At 37.2% G+C, this 22,467-nt stretch overlaps 1 protein-coding gene across 6 annotated transcripts in view; it reads left to right on the top strand.

Moving 5' to 3' along the window:
* Positions 1–22,174, top strand: part of ABCG2 (ATP binding cassette subfamily G member 2 (JR blood group)) — a 129,701-nt gene extending 107,527 nt beyond the window's left edge. For all 6 annotated transcript variants that reach the window (XM_074396420.1, XM_010334783.3, XM_074396417.1 and 3 more), the window contains 7 exons: positions 3,968–4,050; positions 8,813–8,902; positions 10,700–10,824; positions 12,530–12,684; positions 14,500–14,589; positions 15,421–15,503; positions 17,385–22,174. In XM_074396420.1, the coding sequence (XP_074252521.1) occupies positions 3,968–4,050; positions 8,813–8,902; positions 10,700–10,824; positions 12,530–12,684; positions 14,500–14,589; positions 15,421–15,503; positions 17,385–17,532 (774 nt within the window). In that variant the 3' untranslated portion in view covers positions 17,533–22,174. The remainder of the gene's footprint in view (positions 1–3,967; positions 4,051–8,812; positions 8,903–10,699; positions 10,825–12,529; positions 12,685–14,499; positions 14,590–15,420; positions 15,504–17,384) is intronic.
* The last annotated feature ends 293 nt before the right edge of the window (positions 22,175–22,467 follow it).

Raw genomic sequence — 22,467 nt, 5'->3', positions numbered from 1 at the left:
GCTGAGATCACAGGTGTAAGCCACCATGCCTGGCCTTTTCTGTTATTCTTAACCCCTCTGTCACCCAAAACATTAGTACTCCCAATTAATTGGTCTGTTCTTCAAATAAATCAATTTGGCTCGTTATTTTGGGGCTACTATTTTTGTTAACAATATTGAGTTTCTGTTGAGTACTAAAGAATGGCACATTGTCGGCTCTAGCAAAATATTACTGACGTTTAAACTTGTGCATCGTCATTTCCATACTTAAGAATATATGTAAATATATCTAGCTTGTGTCCCTAGTTGAGCCATACTGCTAATTGCTCCAAATGGTTTTGGTACTTATAATTTGGTGTTTCTGTGAGAACATTGGCACTTTTATATATCATTTAAGGGTAAAATGTTATTCTTTGAGTGCAGATTTGATATCATTTGGAAATCAGTCTGGTAGGATCAACCTGGGTTACTTATTGTCAGCAGTGAAATGATGTAACGATTTGCTCTTGTAGTGTGATGTATGCATTGGATTTTTCTTACTCGGAAAATAACTTGAATTATCTTGCTTCAAAAAGTGGTTTATAAATGCCTTGTCCAAATCACCTACATGGTAGTTCTGGAGAGGGCATAATTAGAACACAGAGCTATTTGTCACACACTAAGTTTCTGCATGTTGTGATACTAGGCTTCCTTCTAATGCTAACATCTGGCCTAGTGCCTGCAGGTTTAGCTTCCCTGCCTCATCAGTGAACTCACTTTCACAAAAGGAATTCCAGCCATGTTCAGAGCAGTGGCAGTCTCATAGAATAAGAATAGAACCTTGTATCTCCCTGAGCATCTGCTTAGCAGGACAAGTTTTGTTTAGAATTGTAAAAAACTGGAATATTAGCTTAGGGCAGGAGTAGGCAAACTTTTTTCTTTTTTGTAAAGGACCAGGTAGTAAATATTTTAGGCTTTGCAGACCAAGTATCTTTGTCTCAGGTAGTCAGCTCTGCCATTTTAGTGTGAAAGCAGCCGTAGCTAATAACATAAATAAACAAACATGGCAGTATTCCAATAAAATTTTATACATGGGCACTGAAATTTGAACTTTATGTAAATTTTATATTGCAAGAAATATCATTCTCCTTGACTTTTATTCAACCATTAATAAAATGAGCTAGGTATGGTGGTGCATGTCTACAGTACTAGCTACTCAGGAGGGAGGTTGAGGTGGGAGGATTGCTTGAACCTAGAAGTTTGAGGCTGCAGTGAGTTATGATTATAGCACTGCACTCCAGTCTGAGTGCCAGAGTGAGAACTTGCCTCTAAAAAAATGAGAAAAAATAAAGTAAAAAATCATTCTTAGCTCATGGGTGAACAAAGGTAGGTGGCTGGCCCTATTTGACCTGTGGGCTACAGCTTAATGATTACTGATTTAGGGTTTGTAATTTTGTATGTTGTTTGAATTCTGAGTTCTTGAAAATTGAGGTGTTAAAATGTTTTATGGCTCTCTGCTCATAAATTTTGTATCTGTTGCTTTACAGCTGTACTTTGACTTTATTTCTTTACATGATTCAAACTTGGCCTCTGATAGTACATCTTCCAAAGGTTGTATTTGGAAAAATCTTACAATGAATGGATTATCTGTGTGAGAAGATTTAATGTTCACTTAATGTGCCAAGGGTTTCCTGAACAGATCAACTTGGAAGTAGATGGGGTCTGTGCATTCCATTGTGCATTGTTTAGTTTGCCTGCTTGTTTTCTTTTCTTTAATGCCAGAAAGAATAACACAGACACACCTTATGAAAGCATGCCAAGGTTACAAGATTGATTTTGTCAATATGTTTGAAAGCTGACTTTGAAAACACTTTTAGAACTTTGAAATTTTTAGGAAACATCTTAATCATAATACTCAGTGTTAGTATATGATAACAAGTTTGAAAGCAAACTTGACAAAGCATGTGGAATGTCTAGTTTGAAAAGTCTGAGCCTGGCATGGTGGCTCATATAATCCCAGTACTTTGGAAGGCCAAGATGGGAGGATCACCTGAGGTCAGGAGTTCGAGACCACCCTGGCCAGCATGGTGAAATCCCGTCTCTACTAAAAATACAAAAATTAGCCAGGGATGGTGGTACACACCTGTGATCCCAGCACTTGGAAGGCTGAGGCAGGAGAATGGCTTAAATCTGGGAGGTGGAGGTTGCCGTGAGCTGAGATCACGTCATTACACTCCAGCCTCGGTGACAGAGCGAGACTCTGTCTCAAAAAAAAGAGACAATACTGAATTGAATATTCTTAAAAGTTTTACTATGTGAAAATATAGACTTTTGTATACACATGCATGCATGTTGATATAGTCATTTGCACTTATTTTGGAAGCTTGATCTGTTAAAGTATATTACGAGATTAATGAAAATATGCCAGCATAATGGATTTCCCATCAGAATTTCTAAGTGAATTTTAAAAGACATAAGTAGAAACATTGAAGTAATATTTTTTCCAGACTAGGTTCTCCACAAACAAGTTATCACAGATCATGGTTCTGTTTTCACAGTTTGGTTTGCTTCATGCTAAAAGTGTCCATTACTTTAAATCTTGATGCCACTAGACTGTTGCAGTAATGAGATTTTCTTTTAACTTTAATGATTTCAAGATATGGTGGTATTTTTTTTTTTAGATTACCATTTCTTATTTTTATTTATTTATTTATTTATCAATTTATTTTTTGAGACAGAGTCTCATTCTGTTGTCCAGGCTAGAGTAGAGTAGTGCGATCTCAGTTCACTGTGACCCCCACCTATAGGGTTCAAGCAATTCTTGTGCCTCAGCCTCCTGAGTAGCTGGGACTACGAGGCGTATACCACCATGCCTACCTAATTTATTTTGTGTGTGTGTGTGTTTTTTTTTTTAAGTAGAGACAGAGTCTTATCATGTTGCCCAGGCTGGTCTCGAACTCCTGGGCTCAAGCAATCTGCCCTCCTCAGCCTCCCAAAGTGCTAGGATTACAGGCATGAGCCACCAAGCCCAGAAAGAAAAAAAAATTCTTGTTTTTTAATATGTAACTCATGAGTAAATATAAGTAGGATTTCCTCAAATAAATTATATTATAACATAACTCTTAACCCTTTGCTTATTGAAGTGTCCTTAGGAAAACTTTTATCCTAGAAGCAAGAGTATTGTTTGTCCAGTCTCCTTAGGAGCCATAGATATAGATTGAGTGGTGAAGACAGGTGAGAATGGCAAAGAATTGGCAGCTTAGGTCTGCAGCATTGGCTGTAGGTCTCATTGGCTGAAGCGGTGAGGAAGCAGTGATGGGAGATGGGTCATGGAAGCACACAGAGTGTGCACAGAGAAAGCTGGCTGAATGCTTTGGTGGCAGTGACAATGCACTTTTCCAGTGCAGGCATGGACTCCCTAGAGGTTGGATAAGCAGGCTCCATTTCACCCCTATTTCCTTATTGTGCAAAATTCCATTGTTAGAATTTTTTAAATGTGTGCTTTTAAATTTTTATTTATTTTTAATGTTAAGAGTAAAGATATCCTGTTTTCACTTTAATTTCTTGAAACATAAAATGGTGCATATTCATTGGCACAAAGTTCGAGAGTTCAGTTCAGGGTCAAAACTCTTAATCACCTGGACCTTGCTTTGCTGTGTATTTGCATTGCTCTGCTACGCGCTGTAGTAATTATGAGCCCAGTAACCTGAGGCAGATCCTGAACTGGCTGCTGGGTGTTGCAATGAGAGGAAGCCCCCAGCTTTCCAGTCATGTGTTTTGTGTCCTAGCACTCCCCCCAAACCACAGATAACTTAATTTAGGAAGCAGTCTAAATAATGTCTACTGTTTTATTTTCTCCCAGGGACATTGGCCAAGCCATTGAGTGTTTATCTTAATGGAGATATCTGATTATGTAACCATATATATTATAATAATAAATGGTGTGTATACGTTTTTACCTCTAATTGAAATTCTTTTCTTTTTTATTTGCATTTTTCTTTTTGAAAAGATCATTGTCACAGTCATACTGGGACTGGTTATAGGTGCCATTTACTTTGGGCTAAAAAATGATTCTACTGGAATCCAGAATAGGTAAGTAAATTTGGATCTTGATTTTAAGAAAATTCTATTACTTTCTTCAAGCTTATGAAAATCCATTAAGAATTTGAATTTAAGATAAGTATAGTAATTATCTTAAATTCCTACCCTCTTTTATTGAGGGTAGGATGAGTCAGTAAATTGAAAGCTGAATGGAAGAGTTAATTGTTTTGGACTCACACACACACATATATATAGGGAGTGGTAAAATACAGAGAAAATGAAATTTACCTTTTTATTTTATTTTTTAAGATAGGGTCTTATCTTGGCTGAGTGTGGTGGCTCATGCCTGTAATCCCAACACTCTGGGAGGCCAAGATGGGTAGATCACCTGAGTTCAGGAGTTTGAGGCCAGCCTGGCCAATGTGGTGAAACTAAAAATACAAAAATTAGCTGGGCATGATGGTGGGCACCTGTAGTTCCAGCTACTCAGGAGGCTGAGGCAAGAAAATTGCTTGAACCTGGGAGGCAGAGATTGCAGTGAGCTGAGATCATGCCATTGCACCCCAGCCTGAGCAACAGAGCAAGACTCCATCTCAAAAAAAAAAAAGAGTAAAGATAAGGTCTTGCTTTATTGCCCAGGCTGTTCTCACACACGTGGCCTCAAGCATCCTTCTACCTTGGTCTCCCAAAGTGCTGGAATTATAGGCATGAACTACTGCACCTAGCCAGCCTTTTCTATTATCATTATTATTATTATTATTTTGAGACAGGGTCTCACTCTGTCACCCAGGCTGGAGTGAAGTGGTATGATCTTAGCTCACTGCAGCCTCCACCTCCCCAGTTCAAGCCATTCTCCCATCTCTCCCTCCCAAATAACTGGGACTACAGGCATGCACCACCATGCCTGGCTAATTTTTTAATTTTTTGGTAAAGATCAAGTTTCACCATGTTGGCCAGGCTGGTCTCGAATTCCTGACCTCAAGTGATGTGACCACTTTGGCCTCCCAAAGTGCTGGGATTACAGGCATGAGCCACTGCACCCGGCCTATGAGGAGACTTTTTAATGGCTGCATTGTGTGCTGAATGTACAGGAATGTCCAGCCCTCAGAGTTCTAGTTATTTCATGTATGGAGAACACTTGTGCCAGACACTGTGCTCTAGGCTAGTCTCAGGTTACCTCCCAGTGCTTTAGAGGGGGTGGTTGGTATCCCCATTTTACTACTGAGGAAAGTTGAAGATGCTTATATTCAGTCTATTTTGATGTCTGAAAAAGGTGGATTATTTTTGAAAGAATAAGCATAAAAGTTGATTCTTCACTCAAGTAAAATAAATTCTTTTGTATGGATTCAGATAGTGTGACTCTACAAGGAGACTATTATTAAGCAGCAGTTTACCAGAGTGATGTCATTGTTCATGTTTTTACTTTCCCTGAGGGCTGAGGTATCTGGATCATTTCCAGACTTGCTAGTAATTGATGGTTATTTCCTGTGTAGATGGCATTTCTTAATCCAGCACAGACTATATCACAGGATCTAGAGGCTATGGGCCTTTTATATTGTGCAGCAGGAAGCATTTGGAAAGGACACGGAGTAACCTGTCCTCAACTGGAACTTTAAAGAGGACTGGAAATCTGGCCATTAAAACTCTTGGTAGAAAAATCCAGAGAAATAAAGAAAAGCTTTAAGTGTTTCTTCCAATGTTTTCTGGAGAAATAGGGCATTAATCTTATTTAATTTGTTTGTTTTTGAAACAGAATCTCACTCTATTGCCCAGGCTGGTATGCAATAGTGCAGTCATAGCTCACTGCAGCGTTGAACTCCTGGGCTCATAATTTGTATTTTTGCTTAAATTTGCTATCATTTTTTTAAGTTGTTCGGTTCATCTGCAGGATGTGCAGGTTTGTTACATAGGTAAAAGTGTGCTGTGTTGGTTTGCTAAACCTATCAATCTATCACCTTGGTGTTTAGCCCAGCATGCATTAACTATTTTTCCTGATGTTCTTTCTCCCCCTTTCCCCCACAGATTCTGCTATCATTTTTTATAAAAGCAGTTGGACTATGTTAAACTGGCCTGTGTATATGGCTTAATCCCTCTTGGGATGATTAGTAATTTACTGACTAGGAAAAAGTATTTCAGTGTCATCTCTGGAAGCAGGTTCAGGGGTGAATATTAGTACTTCATCATTTAAAACTCCTCAGAGGTCAGTGGTTTAGTTCTCTTCTTTGGGGATGAATTTTCCCAGAGAGGCAAGCACTCTCTTACCTGTGTAACTGAGAAACTGGGTTTTAATCACATGTAGAGTTATGAGCATCTTTGAATTATAATAGCTACCTCTGGAATAACTGCTTTACAAGTTGTGGTGGTAGCTAAACAAATTAGTGTATATAAAGGGAAAAGATAGACTTTAAAAATAGTATTCAGATTCAGTAATCTCACTTCTAGGTATTTACCCCAAAGATGTGAAATCTGTTTGTTGAAGAAATTTCTGCACCCTCATATTTATAGCAGCGTTGTTCACAATAGCCAAGATATGGAATCAGCCTAAGTATCTGATTTGCTAAAGAAAATGTGATATATATACACAATGGAAACTGAAAGAAATTTTGTCATTTGTAATAACATGGATGTAATTGGAGAATATTATGCCAAGTGAAATAAGCCAAATACAGAAAGCTAAGCACAGAAATGTCACATAATCTCACTTAATGTGGAATCTGAAACAAATGAAACTGAAAGAGACAGTAGAGTGGTGGTTGCCAGGAGCTGGTGGGGAATGGAGAGATGATGGTCAAAGGGTATGAAACCTCAATTACCCAGAACAAATAAGGACTTTTCTTTGGAGATACATTTTACAGTGTGGTGAACATGGCAAATAATAACACAAATTTCAGAACTGCTAAAATTTAAAATACTTTTACCATAAAAAATAAGTATTTAAGGTAGTGGATATGTTAACAAGCTTGATTTAATTATTTCACACTTTGATTTATAAATCATATCACTTGGTACCCAACAAATATATACAACTGTAATGTGTCAATTTTTAATTTAAAAAAATCAAAATAAAACGTATTTGGACCAGTAAGTAGACATGACAGATGTGGATTACCACCTTGAAAAAATTAGAATGAATTAACTTCCTTAATAAGAAAAAACTGTATTTAAAATAAATCATCTTAGGATTTAGAAGGAATCTTTTCATTGTCTGCTTTTTCAGAATCATTATGAACATTGCCATACTGTTAGATAGATGGAAGACAACAAATGGCACTGACTCTTTGCTATGTTCCATGTTCCGAAATTAGCTTTTAACTTGATATAAGGTTCATTTCTGTATAGAAAGTTAGATAACTGCATGTCTACCAGGCCTGGATATTTTTCATTCATTTCAATTACTATATAAATACTTTTAAAACTGTTCTGGCTGGGCACAGTACCTTACACTTGCAACTGCAGCCCTTTAGGAGGCCAAGGTGGGAGGATCACTTGAGCCCAGGAATTCAACTCAGCTGCAGTGAATGAGTTTATGATCACAGTTTATGATCATACTAAAGCCTGGGTGACAGAGTGTGACTCTGTCTCTAAAAGTAAAATAAAACAAACTAAAAAACCCTAGCCTGTTCCCTTAGATCTTTATTCTTTAGGTATCTATGGACTCTTTCTTTTGATGTAATTGTGTTATTCTTTCATGTTTACGTTTTAAAAGATGTTCTTTTGTTTTTACGTCGTTTAAATGATGTATCACTTACCTCGTTTTCAGTTTCAACTCACTCTCTCACTATCAATTATATCGTTTTGTTATGGCGTTTCAGGGATGTTGGCATGCTTTCATAATATTCATATTTGTATCAAAGTGTAGATTAACTTAGCATTTTTCTTTTTAAATCTCGATTACTTCACTGAGAAATATGCATTAATAGTGTTTCTTTGCATTACAATACATAAATTAGATTTTTCTTAATCAGTAACATCACTTGGTTTCCTTTGAGCACTCTGAACACCTCATAGAGGGCTGGCTGTCTTAGCATGTTGAGGATAATGTCATGGCCCTGCTGATGGTGGTGTGGTGCATGTAGATTATGCATATAGTAAGGAGTTGATTGAGGGTTCCCTTCACTGTCTTTCATTTTGCTTCCACATGTCTTACATTCTTTGTTCAACTTTAAAAATCATATTTAGCTTACCACTTCTCTGTTTGTACATTAGGAATGGTACTTGGTATTTTTGTTAGTTAAAATGATGTGTTGACCTGGCTGCCATACCAAAATACCATAGAGCAAGTGGCTTAAACAGCAGAATTATCTCAGTTCTAGTCTGAAAGTCTGAGATCAGGATGCCAGCATTGCTGGGTTCTGGTGAGGGCTTCTTCCTGGCTTGCATACTTGCCTTCTTGCTGTTCCTTATGTGACAGAGCAAGAGCTCTGCTTTCTCTTCTTATTAGGACACTACTCTATTACACTCTCCCTACCTCCCACCCCTGTGACCTCATCTGAACCTGATTACCTCCCAAAGGGCCCATCTTCAAATACCATCACATTGCTGGGTGGGGCTTCAACATATGAATTTTGGTGGGGGGAGAGGCAATTCAGTTCACAACAATCCAAGACTGTGAATTTCAAAATGAGCTCTAATATGTAGTCCCAGGGGAGAGGCCTGGTGGAGTTCATGCTTCCCTCTGTTTCAACCGGAACCGTTTCCCATTTTTTCCTGCCTAACTTTGTATACCATCATTTGTGGAAAGAGTGTTGTGGGTAGAAAATCTACCTAAGAATGCCGAGTTGACTGCGGTGCTTTTGTTCCCTTTTCATGGCAGAGCCGGGGTTCTCTTCTTTCTGACAACTAACCAGTGTTTCAGCAGCGTGTCGGCTGTGGAACTCTTTGTGGTAGAGAAGAAGCTCTTCATGTGAGTAGGTCTTTGCTCTGGGAACAGGGCTGTCCAGCAGCAGGGGCTATTGGTTAGACTGATCACATCTGGAATTGGGGCCAAGAATGGGGTCCTAAGGATTACCAGTACTTTTTAAAATGTATTTTTTAATTGATGAATAAAAGTCATACATATCGATAATGTACAACGTGATGTTTTGAAAATAGGTATAGAGGTTACCAATATTAACTGAGAAAAATGAGCCAGAGGTGGGGAAGAAAATCCTGAGCCTTTGGGACCTGGTATCCAGAGAAAATAGTTTTTCTAGATTTGGGTATGGCCAGAAAATCCAAATGCTGCAAAGAGCAAGCAATAAAGGTACTGAAAAGTATCTTTTGTTTTTAGGAAATGCTGATGACCTTCACCAGGAAAGTTTGAGGGGCTAGGGATTAAGCAGCAACTTGGAAGTGGGGAGATTAAATTGACAAAGAATGTGACCATGCTTAGCCCTCAGTGGACCAGGGGAGTGGCACAAGCCGGAAGACATTGTTACAGTAGTAAAGAACAGCCTGGCTTAATTTCTTCTATTTCCCTTTTTCTTTTTTTTTTTCTTTTCTTTTTTTTTCTTTTTTTTTTTTTTTTTGAGATAGGGTTTTGTTTTGTTGCCCAGGCTGGAGTGCAGAGACAAGATCATGGCTCATTGAAGCTTTGACCTGCAGGGCTATTGCAGTCTTCCCACCTCAGCCTTCTAAGTAACTGGCATGCCTGGCCTTTTTTTTTTTTTTTTTTTTTGAGACAGTCTCACTCTGTTGCCAGGCTGGAGTGCAATGGTGCAATCTCAGCTCACTGTAACCTCCTCCATCTCTCAGGTTCAAGCAATTCTCTTGCTTCAGCCTCCCAAGTAGCTGAGATTATAGGTGCCCGCCACCACACTCAGCTAATTTTTTGTATATTTGGTAGAGATTGGTTTTCGCCATGTTGGCCAGGCTGGGGTCTCAAACTCCTGACTTCAGGTGATCCACCCACCCTTGGCCTCCCAAAGTGCTGGGATTAGAGGTGTGAGCCACTGCACCCAGCCATTTGGCTATTTTATTTTATTTTTTTAATGTTTGTAGAGACAAGGTCTCTCTCTGTTTCCCGGGCTGGGTATTTTTCAAGGATCTATCCGATTTGCCCAAATTTACACATAACGTATAGGAATTATTAGAAAGGGAAAGAATGCAGGAGGTGGAAGGGTTTGGAATTGTGGGAGAAAGATGTCAGGAAGAGGAAAGATTACAGTTTGACAGTTGACAGGGATGTATGGCTGGAAGACATGGTCATTGAAAAAAGTAGCCTTTTTCTTTTTTTTTTTTTAACTTGAGAGTAGAAGTAAGAAGAGTTTAGTGATCTGAAGCTGCACTGTGGTGCTTGGAGAATAACAGGCCACCTTCCTAATCAGAAATAGGGAAAATAAAAGCCTCTTTTCCTACCAAAATCAGCTACTGTTCTTCAGGGAAAGCCAACGTCAAAGAAGGAAAAGAAGCATTCTTTGAAGAGAGGGAGGATGTGTGGAATCTGTTTCCCTGGACTGAGTGTTCAGGAGCTAGAAAGAGCAACAATAGGAGGGTGTTGTGTCATGAGAAGAGGGGCTGTCCCAGAGCTTCATAGGATGCTGTCCCAGTGAGGCTGGCACCCGAGGTGTTCTGGGCATGCATGGTGGGTCTAGCCCTGAGGATGTGGGAAGCTGGCTTGTTTGACCCCTGCTGTCAGCAGAAGTCTATAGCAGACAGTCTAGCCTGCCCTGTGGCTATTTAAACTAATCTGGATTGTATGATGTGTATTTCTGTTCTATAGACACGAATATATCAGTGGATACTACAGAGTGTCATCTTATTTCTTTGGAAAACTGTTATCCGATTTAATACCCATGAGGACGTTACCAAGTATTATATTTACCTGTATAGTGTACTTCATGTTAGGTAAGTAACAAGACAACAAAGGACATGTCTTTAGTCTTGCCTATGAGGTGAAATCAATTGTGCCTTGCAAGCATGTTTTTGGCTTTCAAAACTATAAGCCAAACCATGAGATAAGAAGCATCTGTCTGTCTATTTGCTCTCTCTGAAATAGCTGTTTGCTCTCAGCTATTTTTGTCAAGACTGTTTCCCAATTGAACTTTTTTATTAGTTTGCTTTGTTTCGTTTTTTTGAGACAGGGTCTTGCTCTGTCACCCAGGCTGGAGTGCAGGGTGATCATGTCCCACTGTAGCCTCAACCACCTGGGCTCCAGAGATCCTCCTACCTCAGCCTCTGAGTAGCTAGGACTACAGGCACACATAAAGATTGGGTTTTAGTATAGATGGGGTCTCACTGTGTTGCCCAGGCTGGTCTTATAATCCTGGCCTCAAGTAGTCCTCCCACCTCAGCCTCCCAAAGTGCTGGGATTACAGGAATGAGCTGACATGCCCAGCCTAAACTTTTAAAACTACTTATAAAACTATACTGAGAGATACTTATGTTATACACAAATATGGAAAGAAATTATAAAACTTTGAGACTATGATGGAAAAGCTGTTATGTATTGTCTATCTCTCTGTCTCTCTCTATATATATGTATATTTATATATACTATCTATATTTACATGTTATATATACACATACACACATACATACTTAGAGATGTATAGAATGATTAAATATATATTTAATCTCTTAGAGATATGAATTTATTTAATATATATTCCCCATCTCTGCTTCTTTAATGAGAGAAAGATGGTGACTTTTGGGGCTTATTAATTTAATAAAAATACTTGTTTGAGAGATGTGGAGATTCATTTGTGCACCATGCTCAGGCTTCAGCCCAGGCTCCTTGCATCAGATTTCCATATATTTCACTGATACACATATGCACACACAACCCCCAGAAATAATCTATTTTTGACAGTACTACAAGATAAGAACTACCAATTGAACTTAAACCTTCCATCTGACAAATAATAGGTGTGTTCTAAACAATCAGGGATAGGATCTGGATCTCCAGACTCCTGATAGGTATTCTTGTGGCTGTTTCAAATCTTCAGATTTTATTACCTGTAGCATTAGCTCACTACAGTTCAGAAAGCAGTTTATGAAACTTAATTTAGTCCTGTTTCAATCCAGAGTGATGTGGTGATCTGTCTAGGGAGGCTTGGGTTTTGAAGGTTCCCTCTTCCTCCCACAGATATTACAACCACGGCGAGGTCATGCCATCCTAATCGTCCTAGTCTCTTCACTCACGCAGTTACAGCACGCAATGAGTACTGTGGGGATGTATGGGCAAATGAATGTGCGATTGATGAATTGATGAGTTTCCTGTGAAAAGAGAAGGCAGTTAAATTTTGGCCAGTTGTACTGCCTGTAGCTCTTCATAGGAACTCAGAAATTGTTCATAATTATACGTAATGCCACATAGGTGTTATAAGGACCAGTGCTTATGTCGTTGGTATAAAAAGGGAAACAATGAGAACTTTATGCAGTGACATAGAAGGAAACAACATTGGAGACCCAGGGTGGTTAGAGAGTGGATGACTTTTTTTCATTCTAATATTAATTTCTCAAAATATTGTAGTGTTAAATTTGCACAATAAGCAATCCCAAACATACGGGGACCTAGAAAGTTGGGTTAACTTCTTCTTTTCTTTCTAAGGATTGAAACCAAAGGCAGATGCCTTCTTCATCATGGTATTTACCCTTATGATGGTGGCTTATTCGGCCAGTTCCATGGCGCTGGCCATAGCAGCAGGTCAGAGTGTGGTTTCCATAGCAACACTTCTCATGACCATCTGTTTTGTGTTTATGATGGTGAGTCTGAACTGTGTTTCTCTAGGAAGGAATTGTTTTTTCCTTTATTTCCTCCTGCACATTCACTTGTCATATAAAACCTGTTTTAAGGATTCTGTAAATGGAACTCTGCTTTAAGGCCACCTACTGAAATAGTTTATGTTAGAGAATATATGAACTTCTGTCTGCCGTTATCCAACCTTTTTTGTGACTGTTCTAATGTAGTTCCAGTAATTTTAGTTAATATGTTGTTACTAATGAGCTTTTAAAAGGTATTTCTTGGTGACATTATGAAACCTAAATAAATTAGAATTTCAAAAACCAGAAAACATTTGACTGGCAGATTGCCATGAGAATGACAGATTCTTTGCCCGACTTTCATGCTGGTGATAGAGAACTGCTGGCTTATTATCTTTGTTTTTGTACATTTTTTATTTCTGTTTTAAAGTTTCCACATATAGCATTGAACTGGTAGCTTGTTTACTCATCAGCAGAGATGGTTTGGTTGGGTTTATAATACTGTTCTCCAAGGCACACATTAAGCCTTATAAGAATCAGAACAGTGTATGATATGAGTAGTCTATCTTGGCTCCCTCTTGTATTTGGAAAAGGAATGTTTTAAAAATATTGGAAAATTCCAGAGTTCCCACACTACTAAGTACCTCCTTTCTGGGTTTCATTCCTGACATTCAATATGTTTCTGCTTATCTTTTTTTTAAATGGTTACTTAATCTTAATCTTACATGCCCCTAAATTTTGCACATAGGTAAATCAACAGATGAATGAAACCAGTTACATTTTTTCCCCTTCAGCATCAAATACACAGAAACATGTCCCATCTGCTAGAGTAAATGTCTTTAAATGAAAATAATTAGCACAAACTCTTGCCAGAGTTTAATTTGTCCATTTCTGGATTTGAAAACTACCAATGTAAACGTTAATGAGGAAGTGATAAGCCTTATTTATTTTTCCCATACTATAATCCAACAAATACAAAGGTTTTGTTTGATTTATTGTTTAAAGATTTCCACACAGAAGTTTAAAAAATAGTCATAAGACTGTATTTTACTCAGAGATGTTGTGTTATATACTAAGACCTGGGTCAGGTCAAGTCTGAATATATATGATCAGCCTAGCATATACCAGTATGCTTGAGGTGGCGGCAATTAGTTCTCTTGTCAATTTGCAGCAGGTCTTCCTGGCATCTCCATTGCACTATTGCGGTTTGGTAGCTTTAAATGATAGCATCGATCCTGTTTGTATTCTACCTCTTGCCACATTATGCTCTGTATCAGTTCTAGGCTTTGGGTTATCTTAAGCCTGCATTCTAAACCTCACATCCTTGCAAAAGTCATGTGGATATAGACTGCAAAACTTTGTAAATAGCAAATCTTATCGTTTGAAGTACGGAAGGCATATGATGCTCAGGATTGATCTGGTATAGATTTTTCCAAAGCCAGGTGTATTGGTGAGCACACATAGTGGTTGTGTCATTAGAATAGTCAGTGCTTCTTGACCTTCCATCGTGTGCGGTTACAAAGAAAGTTGAGTACATAGTCTTGATAATTGAGGATCTTCCGATTAAATGGAATACATAATATATATTCGATATTTTGTTCCTCCTTTAAAACCATAAACAACCTTAGCTATACAGAGATGCGTGCACACAGAGGAGAATAATTTAGTGAGTGTTTAAAGTTAGTTGAATGAACTTCAAGAAAGAGTTGGTTTTAAAAGAAATGCTTAGAAAGTGGTGGGGACTTGAAGAGGGTATTCTCTAGAATTCTGCATGAAATTACTCAAGCAGTCCTGACTCATAAAACTTGCTTTTTGTAGATTTTTTCAGGTTTGTTGGTAAATCTCACAACCATCGCATCTTGGCTCTCATGGCTTCAGTACTTCAGCATTCCTCGATACGGGTTTACAGTAAGTCTTCCTTGTCTGTCTTTTGACTGCGTTCCCAAGCTAGGAACAATGGAAATAAAGTTTCTCCATTTTTGGCCATGAGCTATGAAAGTCTCCCATCGAGAAACTCCCTTTTAGAAGCAAGGAATGAGAATTCCCTACTGGCCTTGGTTAACACAAGGCCCGGGAGTCGTTTGCTACTTTCCTCAGTCATCCTTTAAAGGGCTGAAGAGTAGGGAGATACCTGCTAGTAAAGGAGAAAGATTAGCTATTTGATGAAAAACATATTTTTGCATTTCAGTTCAATAAGGAAATAAATGAGCGGATGGGAGAAGTTTATAATGAAAGGAAAATTAGAAGAACAAAGACCAGATAATAAGCATTGTCATATTGGCTTTTGCAAGCTCATTGACTCCAAAGTAAACTATGTGTTTAACCAAGCTTCTAGCTTCCAAGAATTACAACTGTTTTTAATGAAAACAATAAGAACACAAAACTGTTACTGTAAATTAACAACACTCATTGAGCACCACGGTATCATTTTAATTAGAATGTTTCTGGGGTTATAACATTGGGAGAGAAGAGGGAAGGAGCTATGGTGTAATATAGCTAGAGGTCTCCCTCTTTGGCCAAATACTTGACTTCTTTTGTATTGGAAGCCAAAATCCCAACCCTAGGCTTCCTGATGGCCAGGGAAAATAACTTTAGTTGCTTTGGTGAGACAAAGACTGTGAGTATGTTTTCTGAAATAACAATAAAGATTAAACTCAGAAGGTATGATTGTGATAACTCTTTGGAAACGTCTTGAAATTTAAAACTGTTTACCTTGCCCGGCTCCCACTTGTGTCACAGGCTTTACAACATAATGAATTTTTGGGACAAAACTTCTGCCCAGGACTCAACACAACATCAAACAGTACTTGTGAATATGCCATGTAAGTTTGTGTTCAGTGTCATATGGGTTTGCTTACTGTTATGGTGTGATGTAGAAAAGCCACTGCTCTGGGCTTAGATCTGCATGAGTCCTTCTGGGGTGCTGAACTTCTCTGAGCCTGTGTTTTCTCATCCATAAAGTGAGTTGTTGTGCACAAATGTACAAGAACATGTGGCACAAATCCTTAATATTCTGCTGCAGTCTAAGACTTGTTTTAACGTGCAGCAAGGTTTCTTATGTTTGTTTCTTGTTTGTTTTGGGCCTTTTAAAAGACCCTTTGGATGTCTTGATTATGGGTTTGAGTTCTTAGGTTTCAGAGCATTTCAGATGGAAGTGAGGTGCTTTGATATTTTGTCAAGGGCTTATGGTCCCTGAACTGTATGGATTATATGAAATCTGTGGGTCCATGAGCTCATGGGTACCTCTGAGCCCAACCCATGGACAGTGGTAAGAATGAAATAGGCAGCGATAGCACAAAGAAAGTGAACATTTTCCTGCCAAGATCCTGGCACTTCTACTGTTTCATGCATTTTGAAGACATCATGAAATCAAAGGCTGCTTAGTCATGTGTTGTTGTTGTTAAATTAACTTGGAATACTCCCTATGAAATGATTTAGCCCCTAAAAAAATAAGAAACACTTGAGTAAGTTGAAAAGGAAACACTGTTTTTACATAATGTTAAAACAGAGTCTAATAACACTAGATAATATTGTTTTAAGAATTTAGTAACACTTTCCTTTTCTGTGATTGCTAATGGTTTGATTTTGATACATAAATTAATGAGAGAAAAGAGAATGATATTATCCTAAATCTCCCAGATGTTCAAGTAGAATATAAATAATTCTTAACAACAGAACAAATTATTCTTTTTAATTATTCATAGGAAATCCTCTATACAGAGGTTTTCTTTATTCTGCCTGTATCTTTTGGCTTGATCGGGGTGGTCAGGATGAAATGGATGAGAAAAGTGGGACCAGATAAGCAGGAGCCACCATGGGCTTCATGGTAATGGAAGGTGAGGCTTCATCCTCAGAAGACAAAGGAAGAAGCTACTTGTATAGTAAAAGAGAGGCTCTGTATGTTTTTGGAATTGCTGAATTCCCAAGAGTTGCACAAAAATGGTATCAAGCAGTAATTGTGGCTGTCCAAGGTATTTTTAGTACCAGGTGCTTTCCTAACCTGCAGACAGGAGTTCACCCTGCTCTACTCTATTCTAGCTACCACTTATGGCTTTAACCTAATAGCTGAGTCTGCTGGGAATATCTTGTAGCTGGGTATCTATGATGCTCATCACAGTCTTGGTGTAAGAACTGACAGAAAGTGACTTGTGCAGGAAGCCCTTGCATACCTTTTTTCCTGGTTTTGGAATTCTTAGCCTGTGTTGTTTTTTATGGCTGTTTGTAAGGGTAAGGAGTACTGTAAGAGCTTTGATCATCGTAGTAAGGGTCAGAGGTGTCATCTGTTTAATCTGATGTTTTCTCTATCAGGGACAAGGGAAATATTATTTGATAAATGTTTCTGCCCTTTGGAGAGAGCAGCATTACAGATTTGGAAACCAATGAATTTGAGTAGGCTAAAAACTTGGTGATTCAAAGTATGACTCTGTAAACCTGGTCAAGTTCCTTAAACCTTAGTCTCCTCATCTTTTAAGTGTGTACAATGTCTGTCACATTGGACTGTTTTAGGAATTAACTAAATGAAGTTCATGTTGCTTATTAGTGTTTGGCAAAATTGTAAGTGCACAATGACTGTTAGCTATGATATCTGAAGGGATAATTATTGAAGGCGTGGCTAACTTTTAGGCTCCTTTAAGGAACAGTGGATATACTGAGTAAAATCTGACAGGTGCTAGAAGTTATATTCTTTTTCTGTTGAATTTCAGATGTACTGGCGAAGAACATTTGACAAACCAGGGCATTGATCTCTCACCCTGGGGCTTGTGGAAGAATCACGTGGCCTTGGCTTGTATGATTGTTATTTTCCTCACAATTGCCTACCTAAAATTGTTATTTCTTAAAAAATATTCTTAAATTTCCCTTAACTCACTATGATTTATCCTCACATGTAAGAAGCACCTTGATTTAAGTGTTCAATCAGGCTTTTTTGTTGTCTTCTGTTCCCTTGCCATCACACTGTTGCTCAGCAACAATTTTTTTGTTCCAATATTTATTTTTTATTCTGAAAATAGTTACAAACTCATACTCAAACAAACAAACACAATCCGTAATTTTCTTATACCACATATTCAAAGAAAAAATATGAGAAATTTTAAAAAGTATTTATTCAATATTCAGATACATGTACATTTCATTTATATTCTATATAATTTTAATTATAACAAAAATGACCATGTAGTCAATAACGATTTAATTGTACATTTTAAAATAACTAATACTGTAGAATTGAATTGATTGTAATACAAAAAATAAATTCTAGAGGTGATGGATATCTCATTTAACCTAATGTGATTATTATATATTGTATGCATCTATCAGAATATGTATTTATAACATATGTACATATATAACATAAATATTATTGTTTCAAACAGAAACAGTCATAGAAATCATAACAAACTGAATTATACATGAAAGAATGCAAGATACCACGTATTGCATATTAGTTCATCTCGTCAAGACAGTAATCATGGGGAAGATACCTAGTCTAACTTATTTACCTTAAAAAAGGAGAATTGAATTCTGGAAACTCCTGACAAGTTACTACTATCTCTGGCATTTGTTTCTTCATCTTTAAAATGAATAGGTAGGTTAGGAGCCCTTCAGTCTCAATACTTTATGATGCTATGGTTTGCCATTATTTAATAAATGACAAATGTATTAATGCTATCCTGGAAATGTAAAATCAAAAATATTTTGGAAAAAAAGAGCCTTATAGAGTAAAAAAGCCACTGTGATAGAAAAAAAAAATCTTTGTCATAAACGCATTAAAATGAATAGAACTTACAGATATTTCTCTCTAGTGGTATAACAACTCAGGAATCCTGGCTGAGGGTTTTGAACTGTAGGTAGAGTAGAAGGCCAGGAATCTGGTAATAGAGTTCTTGTGCCATTTCTGGAAGATTGTAGCTCTGGAAGGTCACATAACCTTCTTGGGGTAGTTCAGTGGTTTGTAATCCAGGTGTGCATCAGAATCATCTGAGGAATTTTGCTAAAATACTGAAGTCTGGCCTCTGCCTACTTGCAGTGCATAAGTATCTCCAGATCCACTTTCATAAAAGAATCTGACCACTTCTGGATTTGGCAATTTCCAAGATCCTTTCCAAAATTTTACTCAGGATTTAATAACTGTTACATCTGTCCCTGCATAGGTTTTTTTTCTTCCCTATTTATATTCTTATTTCCATATCTTCTCTTGATTCTAACCTTCATCTATAATAGGGACATGTTTTAATTTTTTTTAATTGAAGGGTAATGTACCAAAAAGTACAGTTCAGTGAATTAAAATGAGTTCATATGTGCAACCACCAATCCAGGTCAAGAAATAGAAGACTGTAGCACACAAAAGCCCACTCAGCCACTGTCCCAGTCACGACTTCCTTCCTTCTCCCTGGGTTATTTTTGAAATGACTCTTGTTGTATTCCCCTCTGTTGCTGTTATCAGAACATCACTACAGCCAAGTGCTCTGTTTTTGTGTGCATAGGTTGATACTTAATTCTCTCCCCACTTTTTAATAAACTTTTAATTTGGAAATAACTTTAGATTGACAGAAAATTTGCAAAGATAGTGAGGAAAGTTCCTGTCTACCCTTTGCCCAGCTTTCCTTAATGTTAACATTTTATTTTGCAAGGTGTATTTGTCAAAGCTAGGAAATTAACATTGGTACAGTCACTGTTAATTAAACAATATTCAGATTTTACCACTTTTCCACTAATATTCTTTCATTGTTCTAGGATTCAATTCAGGAAACCACATTGCATCTAGCCCTCTTTTTAAAAGTAATTAATTTTCAACACTTACAGGAATTGAATGATCTGGGGCATCACTGGAGTGTAGACACCCTGAGACTGATCATCTTGAAATTCATGTCGTTTGTCAGTGGGTGCCCTGCCATTCTGTCACATCAACTTGGGAACTTGGCATTATATTTTTATCTTTGAACTTTTCTCTTTTTGGATGACATTCGATTAATACATCTTCTTGTAATGCATTATCTTTTTTCTTGGTTATGTCATCATAAAGATTAATCAGTTTCCCTGTTCTTGATACAATTCCTACTTTTCACATAACTGTGCCTTACAGTTCCCTAGGCATACCCTTCCCTCATTTCACAGAGAGAAATATGCATCTATACTTTTTACACAAAATATACTTCAGAAAAAACAAAACAGCCTGAAATTATTAACAACTACTTTTTAAATAAATGAGAATTTAATTATATCCTATTTTATTTATCCTCTTTTTATATTAAAATTGCCTTATTATACTTTTGTTGTGGTAAGAGCTACATAACATAAAATTTACCATCTTAACCATTTTAAAATTAAGGAAGATTTTTTAAAGTGCAGTTTATTTTCTTATAAAGTAGAAATTTACTTAAGGATATAGATATCCATATGTTATGTATACCCTATTTATGTTTTTATATCATATATATTATATATATCCCGTATATAACTTATATCTTATATATCCTTAAGTAAATTTCTACTTTATAAGACAATAAACCACACTTTTTTTTTTTTTTTTTTTTTTGAGAGATGGGGTCCTGCTCTGTCACCCAGGCTGGAGTGCAGTGGTACAATCTCGGCTGACTACGACTTCTACCTCCCAGGTTCAAGCCATTCTCCTGCCTCAGCCTCCTGAGTAGGTGTGATTACAGGTGTGCACCACCACACCCAGCTAATTTTTGTATTTTTAGTAGAGACAGAGTTTCACCATGTTGGTCAGCTGATCTCAAACCCTTGACCTTGTGTTCTGCCTGCCTTGGCCTCCCAAAGTGCTGGGATTACAGGTGTGAGCCACCACTCTTGGCTAATAAACCACACTTTAAAAAATCTTCCTTAATTTTAAAATGGTTAAGAGGGGAAATTTTATGTTATGAGCTTATTTTATGTTATATATGTATATTCTTTTGATTTTATTTTCTTGGATGTCAGGCTAATCTGTAATGGAGACAAATTAATGTAGTTTAACATAAAAGAAAACCTCAGTTGAATGAATATAAGTGGCTCTTTATACTGTTTATTCTATAAATGTATACTATCTATATTGTTTTGCATTCCTAATGGCAATATATAATGTTTTATGATACCTGACTGCACTGTCTAAAGAACTTTTCTTTTGGATGCTGCAGTAGGATTGTAAAAGCTCATTGGCTTGACAACACCCACCTTCAAGTCATTGCAGTATTTTTAAAACTTTTTTGATTGGTATTCAAGTTTCTCATGGTGCAATCTGAAAGATATTTTTGAAATACAGTTTGAGTAAATCTATCTTATAGGTCTATCAATATAATAAAGCAAATATGCAGTCAAGAAATACATGTTTTCAAAGTTATATAGTTATATCCATCTCTTTAATTATTTTGAGTGTCCTGGTTTGATAATGTATATGCTTATGCTGGGAATATTGCTCTCCCTACCTCACATGGAGATCCAAATGACTAAGTAATTCTAAGAGTATTACTCTTTTTTACATTTCATGTTCTTTGTTTCCATAGAACCTTTCATTCCCCAAATTCCTGTAGGCATCTGTAAAATGAGAGTTTCTTCTACCTTTAAAGTTCTGTGAATGCAAGGTTATTTACATTAAACTGTTAATTTTTCAACTAACTTCAAGAAGAGCAGCCAGCCAAGTTAACTTTTTCAAGGTCCACTAAATTTTTCAGTGCAACCTATAATTTAATTACTTTGATTTATTACAAAAATTTGAATCTTCTGTCATGCAGATTCAAAGTTGCTAAGATCAAGGAGAGGAGGGTGGTCTTTTATTAGAGAATTCAGCTCTCCACTTGTGCTTCTGGTTGGTCTTGCGGATTTTTTTTTTTAAGATTTTGTTTTGGTTGATGGAGGCAGGACGGAAGGGAGTTCATGATTCTTGTAAACCAGGGGTTGACAAACTTTCTGAGAAGGGTCTGATACTTTCTCTCTTGGGGTTTGTTTGTTTGCGATTTGCCTCTTTTAAAAAAACAACTTTATAAAAAAGTTAAAAATCATTTTTTAGCAATGTTAAAACTCTTCTTAGCTGGAGGGCTGTACAACACAGCCAGTGAACTGGCCCAGAGGCCATCGTTGGCAGAGATGCCTGTTGTAGACAGTTATTCCTGCTTCGTGTAAGACCCTATTCATATGCTGATAAACCAAAGTTCTAAGAAATTTGTTGTAATTTTAATTTTCAAGATATTATATTGAAATCCTGTTATTTCTTAATAGAGCAAATGCAGTGCTTCCTGATACTTCATTCTCTCCCCTACCTCTCTGCCCTGCATCAACAAAACGCAAAAAGGGGGTGTTTCTACATCTGGCATTAGTTTCAAGGTTGCCCTGAGTACACTCAGCCCTGTGTGGTAGCAGTTAGTGTGGTAAGAGGGGTAAGAGAGTCTGTTATCAGTTGAGATGAGACATTCTGGCCTCAGGGCTTGTGGAGAGCTTGTTATTTTTTTTTCATCCTGTTAAGGAATTTTTTTTTTTTTTAAGCAATAAAACCAGAAAATAGTAAAGCTATAGTGGCAATGACTATTCATATTAAACAATGCGTAAGATCTTTAAGGAATTTTAAGACACAGGACATGATGGAGGAAGATCTGAATAAAGGGCACATTGTCATGTTTCTGATGTTGTAAAGATGTTAATTCTCCTTAAACCAATTTATTCAACACAATTCAAATTAAATTTCAATGAGACTTGTCCCTATTTTTCCTCTCAGGAACCATCAAACTTGTTTTAACATCTATATGGGAAAAAAAATTCACTTAGTCAAGTTTGCAAAACAAAAAATAAACCCAG

The sequence above is a fragment of the Saimiri boliviensis genome, chromosome 3 (assembly GCF_048565385.1).
Source record: "Saimiri boliviensis isolate mSaiBol1 chromosome 3, mSaiBol1.pri, whole genome shotgun sequence".
Classification (NCBI taxonomy): Eukaryota; Metazoa; Chordata; class Mammalia; order Primates; family Cebidae; genus Saimiri; species Saimiri boliviensis.
The sequence above is the reverse complement of the archived record's forward strand: the minus strand, read 5'-3'. Positions and strand labels throughout refer to the sequence as shown.